At 34.7% G+C, this 18,180-nt stretch overlaps 1 protein-coding gene across 1 annotated transcript; it reads left to right on the top strand.

Moving 5' to 3' along the window:
* The first annotated feature begins 53 nt into the window (after positions 1-53).
* LOC141666592 (DNA gyrase subunit A, chloroplastic/mitochondrial) lies at positions 54-17,784 on the top strand. The gene is made up of 27 exons (XM_074472669.1): positions 54-580; positions 2,551-2,620; positions 2,757-2,822; positions 4,185-4,286; positions 4,566-4,610; positions 4,693-4,791; positions 4,914-5,000; positions 5,154-5,224; positions 6,096-6,204; positions 6,517-6,579; positions 7,914-7,979; positions 8,114-8,202; positions 8,986-9,034; positions 9,281-9,367; positions 9,592-9,685; positions 10,947-11,017; positions 11,123-11,212; positions 12,020-12,145; positions 12,236-12,393; positions 13,851-13,932; positions 14,014-14,178; positions 14,259-14,360; positions 15,039-15,172; positions 16,679-16,796; positions 16,886-16,940; positions 17,028-17,127; positions 17,408-17,784. The coding sequence occupies exons 1-27, from the start codon at positions 228-230 to the stop codon at positions 17,526-17,528; spliced, it is 2,772 nt and encodes a 923-aa protein (XP_074328770.1). The 5' UTR covers positions 54-227; the 3' UTR covers positions 17,529-17,784.
* The last annotated feature ends 396 nt before the right edge of the window (positions 17,785-18,180 follow it).

Below are 18,180 nucleotides of genomic sequence, written 5' to 3'. Positions count from 1 at the left end.
GTGAATAAAAACAACTTGGCGCCCAAACAACAAACCTTCTAGGGTTTTGGCAAAACCCTCTTTTATACGCACACAATCTTTTAATCCAAAAACAGACAATACACCGTATATCTCTCTCCCCCACTCTCTCTCTCTCTCTCTCTCTCTCTCTCCCTCTCCCTCCCTCCCTCTCTCTCTCTCAAATGGCCTAAATCCCTTTCTAAACCCCAAACTTCACACAACTCTCAATGGCAACTTTCTGTACTGCTTTACTTCGCTGCACTCCCCTGCCCTCTCCCGCAACTCGCTTTTCGATTCTCCGATTCGACTCGCCAGGAATTCGGTACTTTTCGAAACTCCGAAGAGCGAGACCTGTGCGCTCTATTACTGCCAAGCGAGTCGATATCGACGGAGACACGAGAGATGAGGGCAATGGAAGTGTTTTAGTTAGGGATGATGGTGTTAGAGATGGAAGAGTTGTTCCGATGGAGCTTCATAAGGAGGCGAGCGAGGCGTATATGTCTTATGCCATGTCCGTGTTGCTTGGTAGAGCTTTGCCTGATGTTAGGGATGGTTTGAAGCCTGTTCATCGCAGGATTTTGTGAGTTTTGTCCCCTGGCATTTATATATGTGTTTGCTTAATTTGTTTTCCATTATTGTAGTATGTTATTGTTGTTGTTCAGTTTTTTAATTTGCTTTTGGTCTGTTCGAATTTGTTGTTTGTAATTTATGGGAAAAGTGTTTTTATATATTAGGTCAGAGAGGTTAATGTTGATTCTTTCTAAAATGAGTTTCGTGCTCAAATTAAGATAGTTTTAAGGTGAAAGAGATCAATACGAAAGCAGCTGTGGATGCTACCTAAGTTGCTTTTGGCCGAAAAAGTTGTTGAATGAATTTTAGGGTCTGGGAGAACAATGCCAAACAGACTTGAAAAACCAAAGTGTATATCATAGAGGGTAGTTACTAGTAACTATTTATGTGTTTGAGTGTTGGGTGATTGGGGATTCTAGAAGTGCGGATGGTGTGCTGGACATATGGTCATAATGTGTTGGACAGAACAGTAAATGAGGTTTTCTGGTCAGTAGTAGAAGACTTTCCTATTACAGATAGTAAGAGAGGGGAGTCTGTAGTTTGACTAGAGGCAGTTAAGATCGTGTTGAGATTGGAAATTGTGGCCTGAGACCTTTTATAGGACATGACATCTTGATGACATACCTACACCAGATTATGGTGTCTAGTCACTTGTAGAGTTTGGTGACCAGGGGCGGAACCAGCAATCTAACATGCGGGGATCAAAATAAATAAAAGTAGAAAACATACCGATTTATTTGAGATGTGCACGCCTTTCTTTGATCAAATAAAAAGAATCAATGATCTCTTCGGCATAAATGGTCTCCGCAATCTCCTTTTCAATATACACTATCAAATAATCCCTAAGAAATTCATCTTCCATTCGATTGCGAATACTTGTTTTCACAATTTTCATAGCAGAAAAAGATCGTTCAGATGTTGCAGTAGATGCTGGAAGAGTCAAGACAAGCCTTAATAGTCTATCAACTAATGGATACATGTCAGCTTTCCCTGTGGTTACCAATCCATGACATAAATCACCAAGAGTAGACAGATTCTTCAAATCTGGATGAACCGGAACATCTAACCCATAATGTTGTAGTTCACACTGTAGATGGATTTTTTCATCTCCCAAAAAATCTTCTGGATAAAACTTTTCAGCTAACTTGCAAATGTTCTCTATGTTGAAAGACCTGTAACCATCCCTAGGATTTAGTGATGCACTTAAAATGAGAAGCTCCGTCATTTGTTCACTGAATCTATTGTTTAGCTCCTATAATTGTTGATCTATGGAAGCCGTAAAGATTTCTACTCGGTAATGATGTTCCATTGTCACCATTTGCTTTTGTTTTCCTTGTCGACGAAGAGATTTAAGCACATCAAAGTAGGGAGCATTCATATCTGGAATTAAGATAGTATGTCGTTCACAAAATTGTACTATCTTTATCTATATGTTTATTTATTAATTATTAAGATTAATGAACAAATTCCATGATTTCCATCTAATCAATATTATTTTGAATGAAATAATTAACAAAATCAATAAAATTTTGTATAATCAATTCTCAATTTCAATTTTTTTTTTTAATCCAGGGGGACCAAAAAAATTTTTGATAGTAAATTTTAAAATTTTATATTAAAATTTTGGGGTTATTCCGCAGTTGGCGGGGACCGAGGCTCCCTTCGGTCTCCCCCTAGTTCCTCCCCTGTTGGTGACTGTAGTTGTGGGTGGTTTGATGTGGCACCGAACAGGACATAAGTGTTTTTAGGTCCTTTATGATCTACAAAGGGGAGGGACAAGCTCATTACCCTTTATTTAGGAGTGTTTTTTCTATTTTGCTAACATTAATTTGCATTCTTACATTTTATCATACCATCTTTTTATGGCTTTTTGTTGTATGTTATTGCATTCCTTTATTTCTCACTCAGAATTTTTTTATGGTATTCACTTTTTTGGTAGAGTAATCGATAAACCTGCTCATTGCTGTGAATATGATGCAGATTTGCTATGCATGAATTAGGTCTTTCCTCAAGGAAGCCGTATAAGAAATGTGCAAGAGTAGTTGGGGAGGTAATGATAACCTCATGTAATATCAGTGGAAAGTGTCACATGTTTCATGTTTCACTATTGTCAACTGTTCATCTGTTAGACTCTCATCAGTTGTCACCATCACCGTGTAATATTTTCTGTTACATTTTGCTTGCAGGTTCTTGGCAAGTTTCACCCACATGGGGATAATGCAGTTTATGATTCCTTGGTCCGGATGGCTCAGGTAATCATGGAATGGCGTTATATTGCTAATTTTTATGTATAAGTAAATAGATATTGTTCCCTATTCTTAAAAGGAATTCTTTTCTTCTGCTGCTGAGCGAAGAAATCTTTCCTAGACTTTTATTCTGAACCTAAAGTTGGTCATGTGTAAGCAAAAAATATGTTAAATCAAATGTTCTTTTAGTTATTACCTAACAAAAAAAAGGATTCTTATAGTTAGTTTCAAATTGTTTATTCAGCTCCAGTATGTGGATAAAACCATAAGCAATTGAGAGAATCTTTTTGGGTTTTATGAATGTAAAGGATGTAAAAGGTTTAATACGCGGAAATTGTTCGTAATTAGACTCTTTCTGTGTTTCTTCATTCTATCTTTAGGCTTTTGTAATTGTGTGTCTAAGCCCAATTGGCAAGGTTATCTATTCCTATACACTTTCTTGCAATATCACCTTTAGATTGAGAAAGAAATGATTTTGAAATTGAGCTATTCTGTGTAATAGGTAAAATCCCTATATTATAAGATACTAAATCTATTCGATCTTGTTGCCTTTTCGACATAGGTTGTTTATCCTTGTGATTATTTGGTTTCTATGTGCTTCCACCTGTGAATTGTTTGTCTTGATCAGTCACAACCATTTCTAATTTGTTTGGATCTAAAGCATTATGTGGATAGAGGTATTAGTCTTGCTGGTGTCAAGATATACAGTTTTTTTTATTAATTCTGATAGAAATGAAAGAAATTAATATTGCATTGGTAAAATTGCATTAGCTGTTGGAATCCTACCTGGGTATAATTGATGTGAGTGTGGCCAAATTGAGCATTAGTCAACTACTAATGCTCAAGCTTGGCTTGTTAGGTTTGAACGAGCATTATTCGTGCTTATATATCTCTTAAGATGTCAGATCTTGAGAACATTATGAACTGCGGCTTAAGCTTGCCTTGTTTGTACGTCAAATTTGTTTTAAAAAAAATTCCCAACAAAAATAGTTTGATTAAATGTATAGTACTTGTATGATAATGATATACTGCTACTCTGATTTTGACAGTAAATTAACTCAGTATGAGAAATATTGGAAGTTTATATTGGCGCTTCTGAATTTGGATTTTATGTTATGCATCAAGAAGCTGCTGGTTAGTATATGTATTCGTGTGTGTACACATTATTCACAAGGTGTACTGGACAGTGGACAAAATAGTCATGGAGTTAAAGAGGAAGTTGGTCCATGAGTTTATATGCAAGCTCTGGCTGTGTTTTACAATTTTGAAGAAGCTTTTTCATTCATTACTTTCTCATTACGCCTCGAAGAAGAAATAATAATTACACAAGTGGTATGTAGTTTTTTCAATATTGTTTGTGCTATGCAGGATTTTTCTTTAAGGTCCCCACTCATAAGAGGGCATGGCAACTTTGGTTCAATGGATGCTGATCCTCCTGCAGCAATGCGTTATACAGAGTGTAGATTGGAGGTAAGTTTCATGTTATCTGAATAACTTCCCAGTGATAAACTACCTATAGCGGTTTCACTTGAACACCACAAAAATTTCTGAAAGTATCTGGACTGTAGATGATTTTCTTTTCGATATTAGTATCATGAACATAACAAAGTATATGTCAAAAATCAAAGTATTAACTCAATTTTTCCGATATATGTTTTAGTAATGTTTGTATTTTTTTTTCTAATTTAGTGTTAAAAACTTGTTTTTGGGTTATCATATGTCGTCATAAGTTTTCGTATATTCACCCAGGCACTCGCAGAAGCAATGTTGCTGGCTGACTTAGATCAAGATACTGTGAGCGTTCTTAACTCTTCAATTTTGTGTTTGATTGTGCAATTCTGATTAATCTCTTAGAATAGTTGACACATTGTTTTAGGTGGATTTTGTTCCTAACTTTGACAATTCTCAAAAAGAACCCTCGGTTCTACCAGCTCGGGTCCCGAATTTGTTGTTGAATGGTTCTTCTGGGATTGCGGTGATTTTCTGCATTCTGTGTACTTCTCTAAGAATCAGAAGTTCTTCCTTAAGTTATGATAAAAATTGTTCATCCTGAATATTTCAAACAAACAAAGTAATAATATGATCACCATTTTAAAGGTTGGAATGGCAACAAACATTCCCCCTCATAATCTTGGTGAGTTGGTGGACGCGCTTTCTGTGCTGATTCATAATCCTGAAGCAACGGTAAATTTCAAACCTTTGCATAATGATTTTATGTATTTATTTATATTTTGCTTTTGATATTTTTCTTATGTAAATTATGAAAAGCGTGGTGTCATAAAACTTCATATGTCTTAAGTCTGCCATTTTGGTTAACAAGTTTTTGGTTTGTGACAGCTACAAGAGTTGCTGGAGTACATGCCGGGACCCGACTTCCCAACTGGAGGGCTAATAATGGGTAATCATGGGTAGGTTGATCTTTTCCCCATCCTTTTAATGCTAAGCAACTATTGGCCATGCTTCCTAGCAACCAGAAGCATTATGCAGTTGCAACTGCAACATGTTGGGAGATCTCAGAAAAATTAACCGGTTGTCCAACTATAAGGATTTGTTGTTTTTTTCTAATTAGGGCATTTAGTTCTATTTAACTACACTTTCTTCAATCTTAGATGTTGTTTCCCATGTCTAGGTAATTTTATTCTATGGTTTTCTGTGAGGTAAGTTGTCTCAACGTTTTTTTATGATAATTCGCAGCTGTATAAGTGAGTTTTTTTTTAGACAACCTCCTACTCATGAATGGAAGGATGAGGATATGTTGCTTTCTCTGACCAATAATATCATGGAGTCCACGACTATTTAACTGTAAAGGCTAGCGCTTATAACATGTTTAACTGTAAAAGCTATGGTACTCAAGTGTCCAGTGTTTAATAAAGAATGACAAAAATGGTTTTGAAGACTCCTTGCTAGTATATTGTATAGTAGCCAGATGACTTAAATAGGGAACTGAAATCCACTAAACCCATAATCAACAAAAACTTGCTGTAGTATAGACTTTGCAACATGGCTTTTCAAACAAAGAACGCTGTTTTAATATCAAAGTACATTTATCTTAATATGCTTCAAACCACTTGCACACAATCGTGTATCATATTTTTGGTTAGTTCTATGAAAACAAGTCTTTGAGTTCGCAAACCATTAGGATGAGATCTGCAGGCAGTGGCCAAGGGTGTTCGAACATATATCCTATTAAATGAAATCCAGTCTATGAACCTGAATTTTGCATGATAACCCTGTTTGCTGTTTGGCCATTTTATTTCTGATGTCATCATTTTTCTCAAGCATCCTAGAGGCATACCGAACTGGTCGAGGACGCGTTATAGTGAGAGGAAAGACTGATATCGAAGTACTTGATGCCAGAACCAAACGCACAGCGATTATCATAAAAGAGGTAGCTTTCCCTGATGCTAATCATTACCTGTAAGGACATTGCTAGTCTCAAATAACGTGTATAAGCTGCATTGATTACACAGAAGCTTGACCTATCAAAATGTCTACATGCCTATATATTGATGCCAATTTTAATTTGAGATACCTTAAAAAAACTTCTTTCGGCCCTACATCATTAGCGACATTCTTGTGCGATATTTTAGCTGCAGCATGCATTGTTTATGAATTGATTGCTATACATCAAATTTCAGATTGTGCTGTATTGAGCAATTTGTCGTTTTTCTCTGTCACTTATGCTTTAAAATTGAAACAGATACCATATCAGACAAACAAAGCCTCTCTTGTTGAGAAAATCGCTGAGCATGTGGAGAACAAGGTAAATTTGTTGTCTTTTTGGGTTAGGTGATGAAAGGTAATTTTATCAAAAGTATAAGTGCTATGTTATGTGCTTTTTGTTTCAAAAGCATATAACAATGTTTGTTAACAAAATATGTACACTTTTTTGGATCCTAAATGCCTTAGTGTTTGTCAAGTATCTTCCAAGGCGTGGAAGTAGTTTGAGGCATCTGCCTACCTTTGGATGTGCAGCATGTATCATAGGAAATTTGACTGTGCTAAGATAACTCCATATTAGGAAATTTTACTGTGCTAAGATAGCTCTATATTATTGATAACTAGTAATTACCACATTGCAATAATTACAGTTTTTTTAGTTACTGAAATGTACTTCGTAATCTACTTCTATATGTTATTAATTCTTTTCATTAAGTTAGTCATTTTTGAATTTTGTCATACATCAGACTCCTTTGGATTTAAAACGAATGCAACAAGGGAAGGCAAAATGAAAATAAATAAATGAAAAGTAATAGAGAAGGACAACTGTAGTGCATTTAGTAAGTACAGTGAGAGGTACTATAAAAGCTTTAGACCATTTGTCTCTTTTTTACCGGAAGACATTTTAGTCCCATAGCGAATAAGTTTGAACTACCGAATTAAACAAATTCAGTTGCATTCAGCTTTCTACCTTTCAAAACCAGCAACATAGTTGACTGCATCAGAATATGCTTATTTAATTTTGTTGCAAATAATTATAGTTTTTTTATTTTTGTCTGTTGTATTCCCACTTGATTAGATGTAAATTTGTTCAACTGTAAACACAGGTAGTAAAATGATTGTGGATGAAAAAAAAAGTTAAGGTTGTGTAGTGCTAGTGTGATTATAGAAGAAGGTCTATATATTTTGTGATGACAAATACAGAAAGGACATCTGGTGTAGATACTGAGTTGAAATAAATAAGACATTAATTTCTTGGTTTTCTGCACATCATTAGCCTTTTTAATCTTAGTTCTTAGAGTATGTAATGCTACAAGATAAGAGTTAGGAGTACGATGATCCTTTGGATCGTCCTCATCTACCTTGCATTCGTCATTATGCACTCCTAGGCAGAGACATCAATGAAGCTTGGTGGCGGTTGGTGATGGAAATGAAGTACCTGGATTAAAATTAAGAATGAAGAGCATGTCATTTCCTTCTTTAGTTTTTTGAACAAATTACTTCTTTAACAGTTACTCAATCCTCTTTATTGCTATTATAGCTCCAAAAATGTCTTTATATTGTTATTCTTTGTTATTCCCTCAAGTATATATCCTTTGTGTCACATGCATCGGATCATGCTATTTTGTCTTAAATTATGTTTTTTAAATTTCTTAGAATTTAGAAGGCATAAGCGACATTCGTGATGAGAGTGATCGTTCTGGAATGCGTGTCGTGATTGAGGTATAAATATATCTGTATTTATTGATTTTATATTCTATTTGCTGGATGCACAAACAGTTCGTGCTTCACTGAAGACAAAGTTCTTTGAGTTAACTAAAATAGATTGCTGATGACCGACTCCTAATGTCTTACAGCTAAAGAGGGGTTCAGATCCTTCCATTGTTCTGAACAATCTCTATCGCCTTACTGCTTTGCAGTCCGGCTTCAGCTGCAATATGGTGGGGTAAGTACTTTACAGATTTTTGTTATTGTTGAATTAATTAACACGAGCAAAATTTTCCTTTCAGAAGTAGAGTAGTCGAATTTTTCAGGGGACTCTGCCAAGTAGTTATATGAGAACTCCTTCAACCAATCGATGAATTAATGTTTTTGGACCTGTAAAACCTTTTTTTAGTCCCTTGATGTTCTAGATTATATGATAACTCGCAATTTAATAATTGGTCTATAATATTTAACTTCACTACCAGTTTTTTGAAATGGTCAGTTAAAGAAACTTAAAGACTGAGACTCACGACTTTGGTATGGAATATTGACATTTTACTGCACTACCATTTTTTTATAAATGGTGAATCGCAGAAAATAAAATACTCGCACACTAACATAACATCTTATTACCAGAAGAAGACGGATATCTGCTAGGCTAGAAGCCAGTGGATTATTTGTCGACTTTGTCTAGGGAAAATGTGGCTTTGTCCAGGGAAAACTGTGCTTTGTTAATATTGCTAATTTTTACAAACCAAAAATATTGCATACTACTATTCCTCAACCTATGAACATGAAAAGTAGGTAAAAATTTCATTCGCCGAACTAATATATATATAAAATATTCAGTCGCCAGTAAAAATTTTTCAAACACACGATCTCAGTAGATTTTTGGGAAGCTAGGTTTGTACGTTTTTGACTTGTTGAAATATTGTCATCGTGGTAATTTGATGCAGTCATGCTAAATAATGTGAATAGATGTTTAAATTGCCTCTTCTTATGTCCTGCATTTAACTTTTCACAGTATTCTTAATGGGCAACCGAAGCAGATGGGCTTGAAGGAATTCTTGCAGGTGACAAGTTAAACGACATCGTGTTAACATTCATCCTGATTGTTTACATTTCTAGGCTATGTTGGTCTTTAATGTTTAGTTTCAAATTACACTCCCGTGGGTCTGAAAGTTTATTCGACATCAGTACATATACTAGAATTCACAATTTCATACAAACGTTGAAGAAAAAAATTGCTGCAACTAGGGTTCTTTACTTTATTTTGAATCTATATAGAGGTCTAACTATCAATTTTACATTTTTACCAGGCATTCTTGGATTTCAGATGCTCTGTAATTGAAAGACGTGCAAAATTCAAGCTGTCACAAGCCCGAGAGAGAAGTCATATTATCGAGGTATGTTTAAATTGATTTTGAGACTCTAATGTACAGTGGAATTTCCTAAAGTTCCATGTAACTTGGTGGGGGCTTTTTAATTTCTACTTCAAGCTTACTTAAAGAATGAAGTCAACTCTGAAATCTGGCTAATGTTACAGAAAGGGATTAATAATATTTTAAAAAGTTGGAAATTGTCTTGCTGCTGCTTATCTAATAATATCCTTTTTTATTTGCAAAACAAGGGCATTATTGTGGGGCTTGATAATTTGGATGCAGTGATCAACATTATCAGAAATGCATCTAGCAACGCAACAGCATCAGCTAGTCTAAGAAAAGGTTGTGGTTCTTGCTGCTATAAGTTTTTCCTTTATAACCTTATCTTGCTTTTCGACTAGGCTGGAGTTTGCTTGAACTGCCCTTAAACCAAGTCTATGCTTTTGTCACACTATTCTTTGGGTATACTCTTTGTTAGTATGAAGAGCTAAGATTTTGTGAAAATTAATCCAGTCTTTGGCTTAGTTCTCAACTTCTCAGAAGTGATATATATATATATATATAGAGAGAGAGAGAGAGAGAGAGAGAGGGAGGGAGAGAGAGGGAGAGAGGGAGAGGGGGAGAGGGAGAGAGAGAGAGATCCTAGCTTTTACAAAAATATTTTTTTGTTATGTAATTGTTGTTAATACCTTAAGTTTTTTATTTTTCAGAAACAATTTTGACCATATATTCCTGGGGATAGTTGTTATTTTCAATGGTTTTAATTCTAATTTTCACTGCAACCTGTCTATGTATTAAAAAAATCACCGTTTAGAAAAGTGCTTTACTGATGCTGTGATTTGTATATCAAAGGTATGCTGTCTGGATTTTATTCCTAAATTATTGTAATGGTTTCTTATTAGAGATTATATTACTTCCCTACCTTTGGTAAACCAATTAGAGACATTAGAGACATTCAAGGACAAAATATTTAACTTAGTTGAAGACTTGCCAATTGCCCAGGAAATTATGATTTAAATTAACCTATACTGATCTGTATATAATGGTTGTCTCCAGTTAGTGTGGATAATAATGATAGGTATATTTTATGACCATTTTTATAGGTACATAAAAAAATCGTACTTGGACTCTGATTTTCTATTACTTCTCAATACTGTGCTATATATCTATTCCCTTTTTAAGGTTGTCTACCTGGTTCAGATGTAGGATACCTATCTCTAGTTAGATGCTAATTACTTTTTTGGGTGTTAGATTGGTCTTGGGTGGGTTAGTCTTATATGGGGGTAGGTACTGGGTACAGAATTAGAGCTGCGAAAAAAACTTAGAGGTGCTAGGGAAATAATGAAAGAAACAGGATATCGGAGTGGAGGCGATTTAGGGAACAATAAGATGATAGAATTTGTGGATACGTAGTTAGTTTATGAGAATAGAATGAGGTAATCGTATATGGGATGTAAATAATTAGACATACAGCATATTGAAGCAGCCCTAGATTCTTGATTTGTCAAGGGTACACTGCAATATTGAATGAGATTTAAAATTTAAGATTACACTAAATGTTAGCAAAATATCATATTTATAATTTCTCTCTTTTTCCAAGCAGAGTTCACTTTATCCGACAAACAATCTGATGCTATACTTGACATAAACTTGAGAAGGCTTACACAGCTTGAGGTTCGTAATAGTAATCTAATTTATATTATTGGAACCTGGTCAAATTTTCTGTGTTTTGCTATCATCCTTTTACATTGGATAGTTTTTGCCCTTACTATACTGCAGAGAAATAAATTTGTCAATGAAGGAAAATCCTTGAGGGAACAAATTTCGAAGTTGGAGCAACTTCTGTCAAGCAAACATCAGATGTTGCAGGTAGGGCTAAAATTATCTATATATGATCTTTGCATTGTTGTAGAATGTGTGTAATATAAGGTTGTATAATCTCTTCTATATCTTAGACCTCTATACATAAATAGTCTTGGGACCAGAAAATTTTATTAATTTATCGATGTTAAAAGTCTGCTGTCTCTGTAACATATGCACACATGGCCCAACCCTTGACTTCCTATTACCAAGAGGAGGGGATATCTGCTAGATTGAGCCCTGTGGATAAAAGGTGATAATTATACTTGATCCAATTCTTGAAAAAGATCGAACACTTCCGAAGCTTGTTTGCATCCTTCTAGCCTCATACCTTTCAAAACTTGTGAAATTGTAATTATTTAACATTTAGATGCCCATTGCTCAGATATTATAAAATTGGATGCCACTGATTTAGACACCAACTATTATAAAATCTGGATTTGGGTTTCAGTAATAATTCAACTTGAACTCTTCACAATAATTGGAATTTATTAAGCCTCTGTTTACTGCTTCAATTATGCTCCTCTGTGTCACCAGACTCGACCAGTTGACCTGGGTATGCTCCTCTGTTGAACCAGAGTTGACCAGTTGACCTGGTTGGTTATTGTTTTTTGTGCAATACTATCTAATATCTATTGTCAGACTGTACGACTTCTTCTATGCCTCAAAAATACCTATGGTCAAATTTCAGTAGATATTTATCTTAGTAGATTTCAGTCTGAAGCCCTAAATGAGTCCCTTTCTTTTTGTAACAAAATTATAATACTGTTTTAGCTTTAGGCATATTAACGATATTTTCCTCTTGTTGCTTTGTAGTTGATAGAACAGGAAGCACTTGAAATTAAAAACAAGTTTGCCTCTCCAAGGAGATCAACCTTGGAGGATACTGAAAGTGGGTTACTGGAAGAGATTGACATTATCCCAAATGAAGAAATGCTATTGGTACTTTCCTTTCCTATGCTATAACCTTTACCAAATGTACCAAGTGTTCTTTTCTTCATTCTAATTACAGAGATTTTATTATCATTGTAGGCACTTAGTGAGAAGGGTTATGTTAAGCGAATGAAACCTGACACTTTCAACCTTCAAAATCGCGGAACAATTGGAAAGTCTGTTGGAAAATTAAGGGTAAATGACATGATGTCTGACTTTCTTGTGTGTCATGCTCACGATCATGTGTTATATTTCAGGTACTTTCTAAATGACACCAGTTCTAGTTTCAGAAATATTCTTTTTACTTGCATATCTTTGTCTTTCCCAGTGAATGTGGGTGCATTTTCTTGGACATAGTTTGATAAGATTATCTATGAAGCTTGCTTTTTAATTTGTCCGGGCACAAACTTTAAAACTTAGGAAGAAAAGGGTTGTTCATAAAAAAGAATAATAAAGATTTGTCATCTGGAAAGTGAAGCGCCTAGAGTTCTGCAGGTCTTTTGTCTTGTGAACTCAAGAAGTAACGTATCTGCACAAAAGACTGCCACAGTTTAGATTTTTAAATTTTAGTAGTATAAGTGCAAACTGAAAACGGATTATGCTGAGAAGCTACAAATCATTATTAAAAAAATGGTGAATCTCATGCCTGTTTGGCTCCTGAAACAAGCTTACAGATTGTTACAAAAATAATTATTTTATTTATGTGTTCAATTGTAGATAGACTTAGTTGGTTAGTGACAAGATGCTGCGGAATTTCAGGTAGAATTAATTTGGCATGTGGTCAGACTCGAAGTCATTTTAGTTCATAATTAATTTGGCATATAGATGAAGTTTCATTTTGTGAATAATTGAATGGATGTAGATATACTAATGAACAGAGTTATAGCAACTCGTTATAAGATCCTACAAAACATATATTTTCTAAAGTTTGGGGAATTGAGAATAATTTGAACCCATTGACTGCCTATCCGACTCCTTGTTTCTTTTTTTCGAACTTAATGTAGCTTCCCCAGAAATTATAATCAAGCACCTAGTAATATGTTACAAAGATTTGGTTCTAGAGATTTACCTGAGTATCATTGTTGTAATGACTCTATGCAGGTCGCAGGAGCAATCAGGCATAACTTGAATGCGACCGTTACATACCATTGCCATGCTATCCTAGTATAAGGCCGCTTTTGAGTTTAAATCCGTTTACAGCCCCCTCTTTGGTTGCGCATACTGATAATGCTGCCAACTTTTCCTTAGAACACTAAAGTGCCAAGTTATAAAATGTCACGACCACCACTTGTGAAGCACCCACAAACCACAATGAAATTGTAATTTTGAATTATCTCTGAGAAAATGGTTTGCTTCCCAATCCTTCACTACATATGTCTTGCTTTCTTCATCAGATTTTGGGTGAGAAGCATCTCAACTTTGAACTGCAGTGTTGATTCTATACCATCTCGATAACATGTCAAGTCATGTGTATTTGTTAGTGAAGTATGTACAGCGCGTACTTCAACTCTGTTAGGATACCACTTAAAATTGATTTCCACAAAATATACTTTTCAGCCGACATTTAATTAGAACTTCTCATATTTATATAGCCAAACTTGTTGGTAATACACTATGACTCAATGGTATCTGTTTAATAGAAGTTTCTATGTGCTACCTACCATCATGGAATAATGTTTTCTATTTCTAATGACTAAAATATCTCCGTGGCCAGTGATCGAGGCATAGTCTACTCAGCCCGTGCATATAAAATTCCGGAATGTACGCGTGCTGCAGCTGGCACTCCCTTAATTCATGTAAGACATTAAACTTTTCACACATTATTGTTAAAGCTATTTTTCAGGTGACGCTAAATAGCCATATCATGCTGTATCCAGATGTTGTCCTTAACTACAGGAGAGAGAATTACCTCGATTATTCCTGTGAGTGAATTTGCCGAAGACCAATATCTACTGATGCTTACTGTGAATGGCTACATTAAAAAAGTATCTTTGAGTTATTTCTCCTCCATCAGGTCAACAGGAATCATAGCAATTCAGCTGGTTAGTCTTTTAATATTGTTTCTTCTATTTGATGCTTTGAGCTTGAAATATACATCTTGCTGATGTGTTTAACTGAACAGGTACCGGGTGATGAACTGAAATGGGTACGTCTCTGTACAAATGAAGACCTTGTGGCCATGGCTTCACAAAATGGGATGGTTATCTTAGGTTCTTGTGAGATTGTAAGTTCTTATTATCCTAAACATTTCAACTACAGTCTCTTTTGAATATATGCAAGGCAAAATCAGTCCTAAGCAATATTAATAGAACCAAAGGGGTCCGAACTCAGAATTATGATTAATGGTTTATGGATACCGGAACGGCAGCATGCAATGAGTTAACAAATGGATGTATTCTGACCATGTGTATAATCATCATCCTTGCAATGAGTAGTAGCCCTGATGGCATCTAGGAAGATACTCCTAAAAGAGAATATGATAGAGGTAGTTTTGTTCAGATTTTTTCAGCCAAGCAAATGGACTTTTGAGTCTTCACAGCAATCATATTTTGTGGATTCGACCAGGATGTTGAGTGTCAATTATGTGTGGTGATTTTAACATTCTACTTTGATAAGTTGGTTAAGTTTGAATGCCTCTAAAAGCACAGTGCACGATTAATGTGTACATAAGTTGCCCATCTTGGATCGGCTTGTGGTGGGTTGAACGATCCAGTACATATTGGCTTGTGTGTTCGGGGTGTTGCACTATTCCATTTTCTTTTTGTTTATCTGTTCATTCACTTAACTTTATGTGAATTATTCTTGAGTATTCAGCGTAAACTGCTGTCTCACATTTGCCTACTTTTGCATAAGTCAGTGTATTTCAATCTTACTTCCGCTGGCGCTGTGATTTTTTTCTCAGATGCGATCATTGAGTAGAAATACTCGAGGGCAGGTTGCTATGAGATTAAGAAAAGGAGATAGAATGGCAAGCATGGACATAATTCCAGCTGCTCTAAGAAAAGATCTGGAAAGCAAAACTGAAGCTCTCAGCGAGTAATTTCTCTACTATTCTGTTTATGCAATCGTGTTGCTAGTCTGTGTATTTCACCTATTAATGAATTTGATATTTACTTTGGATTGCTAGTTAAATTGGTTTGATAAAAATATTAGTTTTGAAACATGAGCTCATCAGTTGAGGAGGAAGTGCCCTTTTTGCAGGGGAGTGTGTAACACTCTGGCCGAAACCTTTGGCTACATCTGTTAAGAGGGATTAAGATTGTAATATTCCTATTAAATATTAAAGTGGTCACTCAACTGAAGGCCATGACCCATATATCAGTTTAATCATCAAATTTAACGGGGCATCATTTGAATCACTAAAGTCATAATAAATATCAAATAGATACCTCAAAATGTGTCCGAGATTTTAAAATTATTTTATGGAGTTCTATATATTTTTCTTGAATTTTATTACAACCAAATGAAAATGTATGAATTCTAGTATTTTAAATAATATAGTAAGATTTTTAAGAATTTATCTACTATTTATTTTTAATTTTGTAGTTATTTTCTTTATTTAAATAAAAATAATTACTAGATAAATTTTTAAAAATCTCACTATATCATCTTAAATACTATGAATTCATAACTTTTTATTTGGTTATAATAGGATTTAAGAAAAATGTTTAGACCTTCATAAAATAATTTTTAATTCTCGAGCACATATTTTGAGATATCTGTTTGATATTTATTATTACATTAGTGATCCAAATGATACCCCGTTAAGTTTGATGATTAAATTGAGACCACTTTGATATTTAAACCTTTCCTTTAACCTGCAAGGATGCATTCACTCCCTTGAACAAATGAATGGAATTAATCCATCACTTTTTAGTTCATTTATAGAGATTATTTTTTCTGTACTCTCCTTTCAATTATTAATCCTCCACGAAATGAGCTGAAATATCTAATGACCTTTATTCTTATGGGATAACTTGTATCTTGAGGTTAAATTCTAAATGTAGTGTAGACTCTGAACAGTGAACTGTGAAGAGATACTTATTTCCTGAATCAGTTTGAAACAAGTGGGAAACTTATGTGTAGATTCAAGTAGTCCTTGCTGCACCATCTTTTCATGTGGCCTTTTAGGTTTTACTGCTGGTCTTCAACAGTTGCAGTATTTATAGTGAGTTAAAAATTAGTTTACGAGTACTTTTTGTTGTGTTCATAAAATAATTTTTCAGTAGAAATGTGATAAACAAATATTTTAGTGCATACATGATGCAAACATTGAGCAAAGTGTAGATGTAATCTTTTTGATTTTTGCCTTCAGCTAATATTTATTTATTTAGTACTCTCTGTAGCATAAAAATATCCTTTTCACTTTTTGTCTTCTTTCTACATAACTTCCCTTTTGCTATGCTATGGTTATCCAGTTATCCTCAAAGTATAGATGCGTCTTGCATCAGAAGTTTTATTCTGCATCGTTTTATTTTTTACTCCCGTACTAGTTTCCCTGTATTGCATATTTTCTGATGTAATTCTATCTAAATCAAGCAGTAAGCGTGCCAGTGGGCCAATGTTGTTGTTTATATCAGAGAGTGGAATTGGGAAGCGAGTTCCTCTCAGCAGCTTTCGTCTTTCACCTTTAAACAGAATTGGTTTGATAGGTTTTAAGGTATTTTTAAAAATGTTCCCATGCTAATGTATGTGGTTATCTTCACCATTTGCTTTATTATATGCTGACTCTTTGATGTATGTGTTTAGTTCTCAACTGAAGATCGGCTTGCAGCTGTTTTTGTAGTTGGATCTTCAATGACAGGTACTGTTGTGTTTTTTAGTCCCTTTTTAGGGTTTGTGGAAATGTTTAAATTACTAATTCTTGTTCTCCTGCGGAATGCCGACACAGAGGATGGCGAAAGCGATGAACAAGTTGTACTTGTGAGCCAGGCTGGAACTGTAAATCGGATTAAAGTTAGAGATATATCTATACAATCTCGCTATGCAAGGTATACAATAGGTGTCTTTATTAATTATTTTAGATTTAGATTTTAGATATGCTCTTGCTTGCTTTGTTTTGGATGCGGCAATATGGAGATGTAGGAGTACTTAAACATCTCGGTGCAAGTTTATGCGTATAAGTACATAATAAGGATTTGGGAAGAATCTAGAGAATTATGGATTGGTAATCTGCATTAATCTGTAGTTACACAATCGCACTCCAGAAAATTAATAATAAAACTATAGATAACCAGCATTTACCTAGCTTACCTTGATACACCATCGCAGGGGAGTGATTTTGATGAGACTGGAGCATGCGGGAAAAATTCAATCCGCATCGTTGATATCAGCAGGAGAAACCGAGCCTGGGGAATCTGATGCTGAAGAATTTGATGCTGTTTCTCTATAGGAGTTTTTGTATCCTACAGGGGGTATGCTTGGGGTTATAGAATATGTAGATTCTCTTGTGCTTAGAGCCTGTTATTCTGAACGTCTTGTGGGTTTGCGGGTTTGTAGATGGGCATTGTTAGTAGTTGTAAAGTGCTTTCATCAAATTGTGCAGCACTTGATTATTTATATATTTTGTAATATGCTCATAGTAGGTTGTCAAAAGTGAAGGAATAAGACAATATTAGAGAAGAAGTGATGTTACAAGTCCTTTATAATATGTGTCTACCTATATATACTTAACCGATCAGAGAATTTTAAATTATTTTATACCACTCAGATCTCAATCCTAAATTTTAGATCAATTAAAAAAAAATCCTTATTTATCATTCTTATTACACTTCATTAATCATAGTTAACTGACAATTCTAATTTAAATATAAAACTAAATATTAAATTTCAGACTAATCAAATTATTAGACACTGGTCCCACAACAAAGGATTGTTCAATATATGGGGTATGTGTAACCCAACATCAGTTGGTGACTTGGTGTAACTGATGGATATGGACATTGATCTATCACTCATTTTTTATGTGCGCATGTCAATTGTGATTCTACTATTTTCAGTGATAGTGGTGACAACTGGATTGCTCGAAAATTTTTTGTAATCAT

The sequence above is a fragment of the Apium graveolens genome, chromosome 6 (genome assembly GCF_009905375.1).
Source record: "Apium graveolens cultivar Ventura chromosome 6, ASM990537v1, whole genome shotgun sequence".
NCBI lineage: Eukaryota > Viridiplantae > Streptophyta > Magnoliopsida > Apiales > Apiaceae > Apium > Apium graveolens.
This window is presented reverse-complemented; position numbering and strand designations above follow the sequence as displayed.

Bases quoted from the DNA above. Each gene is read 5' to 3' on its own strand.
- LOC141666592 (XM_074472669.1), top strand. From the start codon at position 228: ATGGCAACTTTCTGTACTGCTTTACTTCGCTGCACTCCCCTGCCCTCT. The intron at 14,179-14,258 runs GTTAGTCTTTTA...TTAACTGAACAG, and splicing joins GAATCATAGCAATTCAGCTG to GTACCGGGTGATGAACTGAA. The intron at 16,941-17,027 runs GTACTGTTGTGT...ATGCCGACACAG, and splicing joins AGTTGGATCTTCAATGACAG to AGGATGGCGAAAGCGATGAA.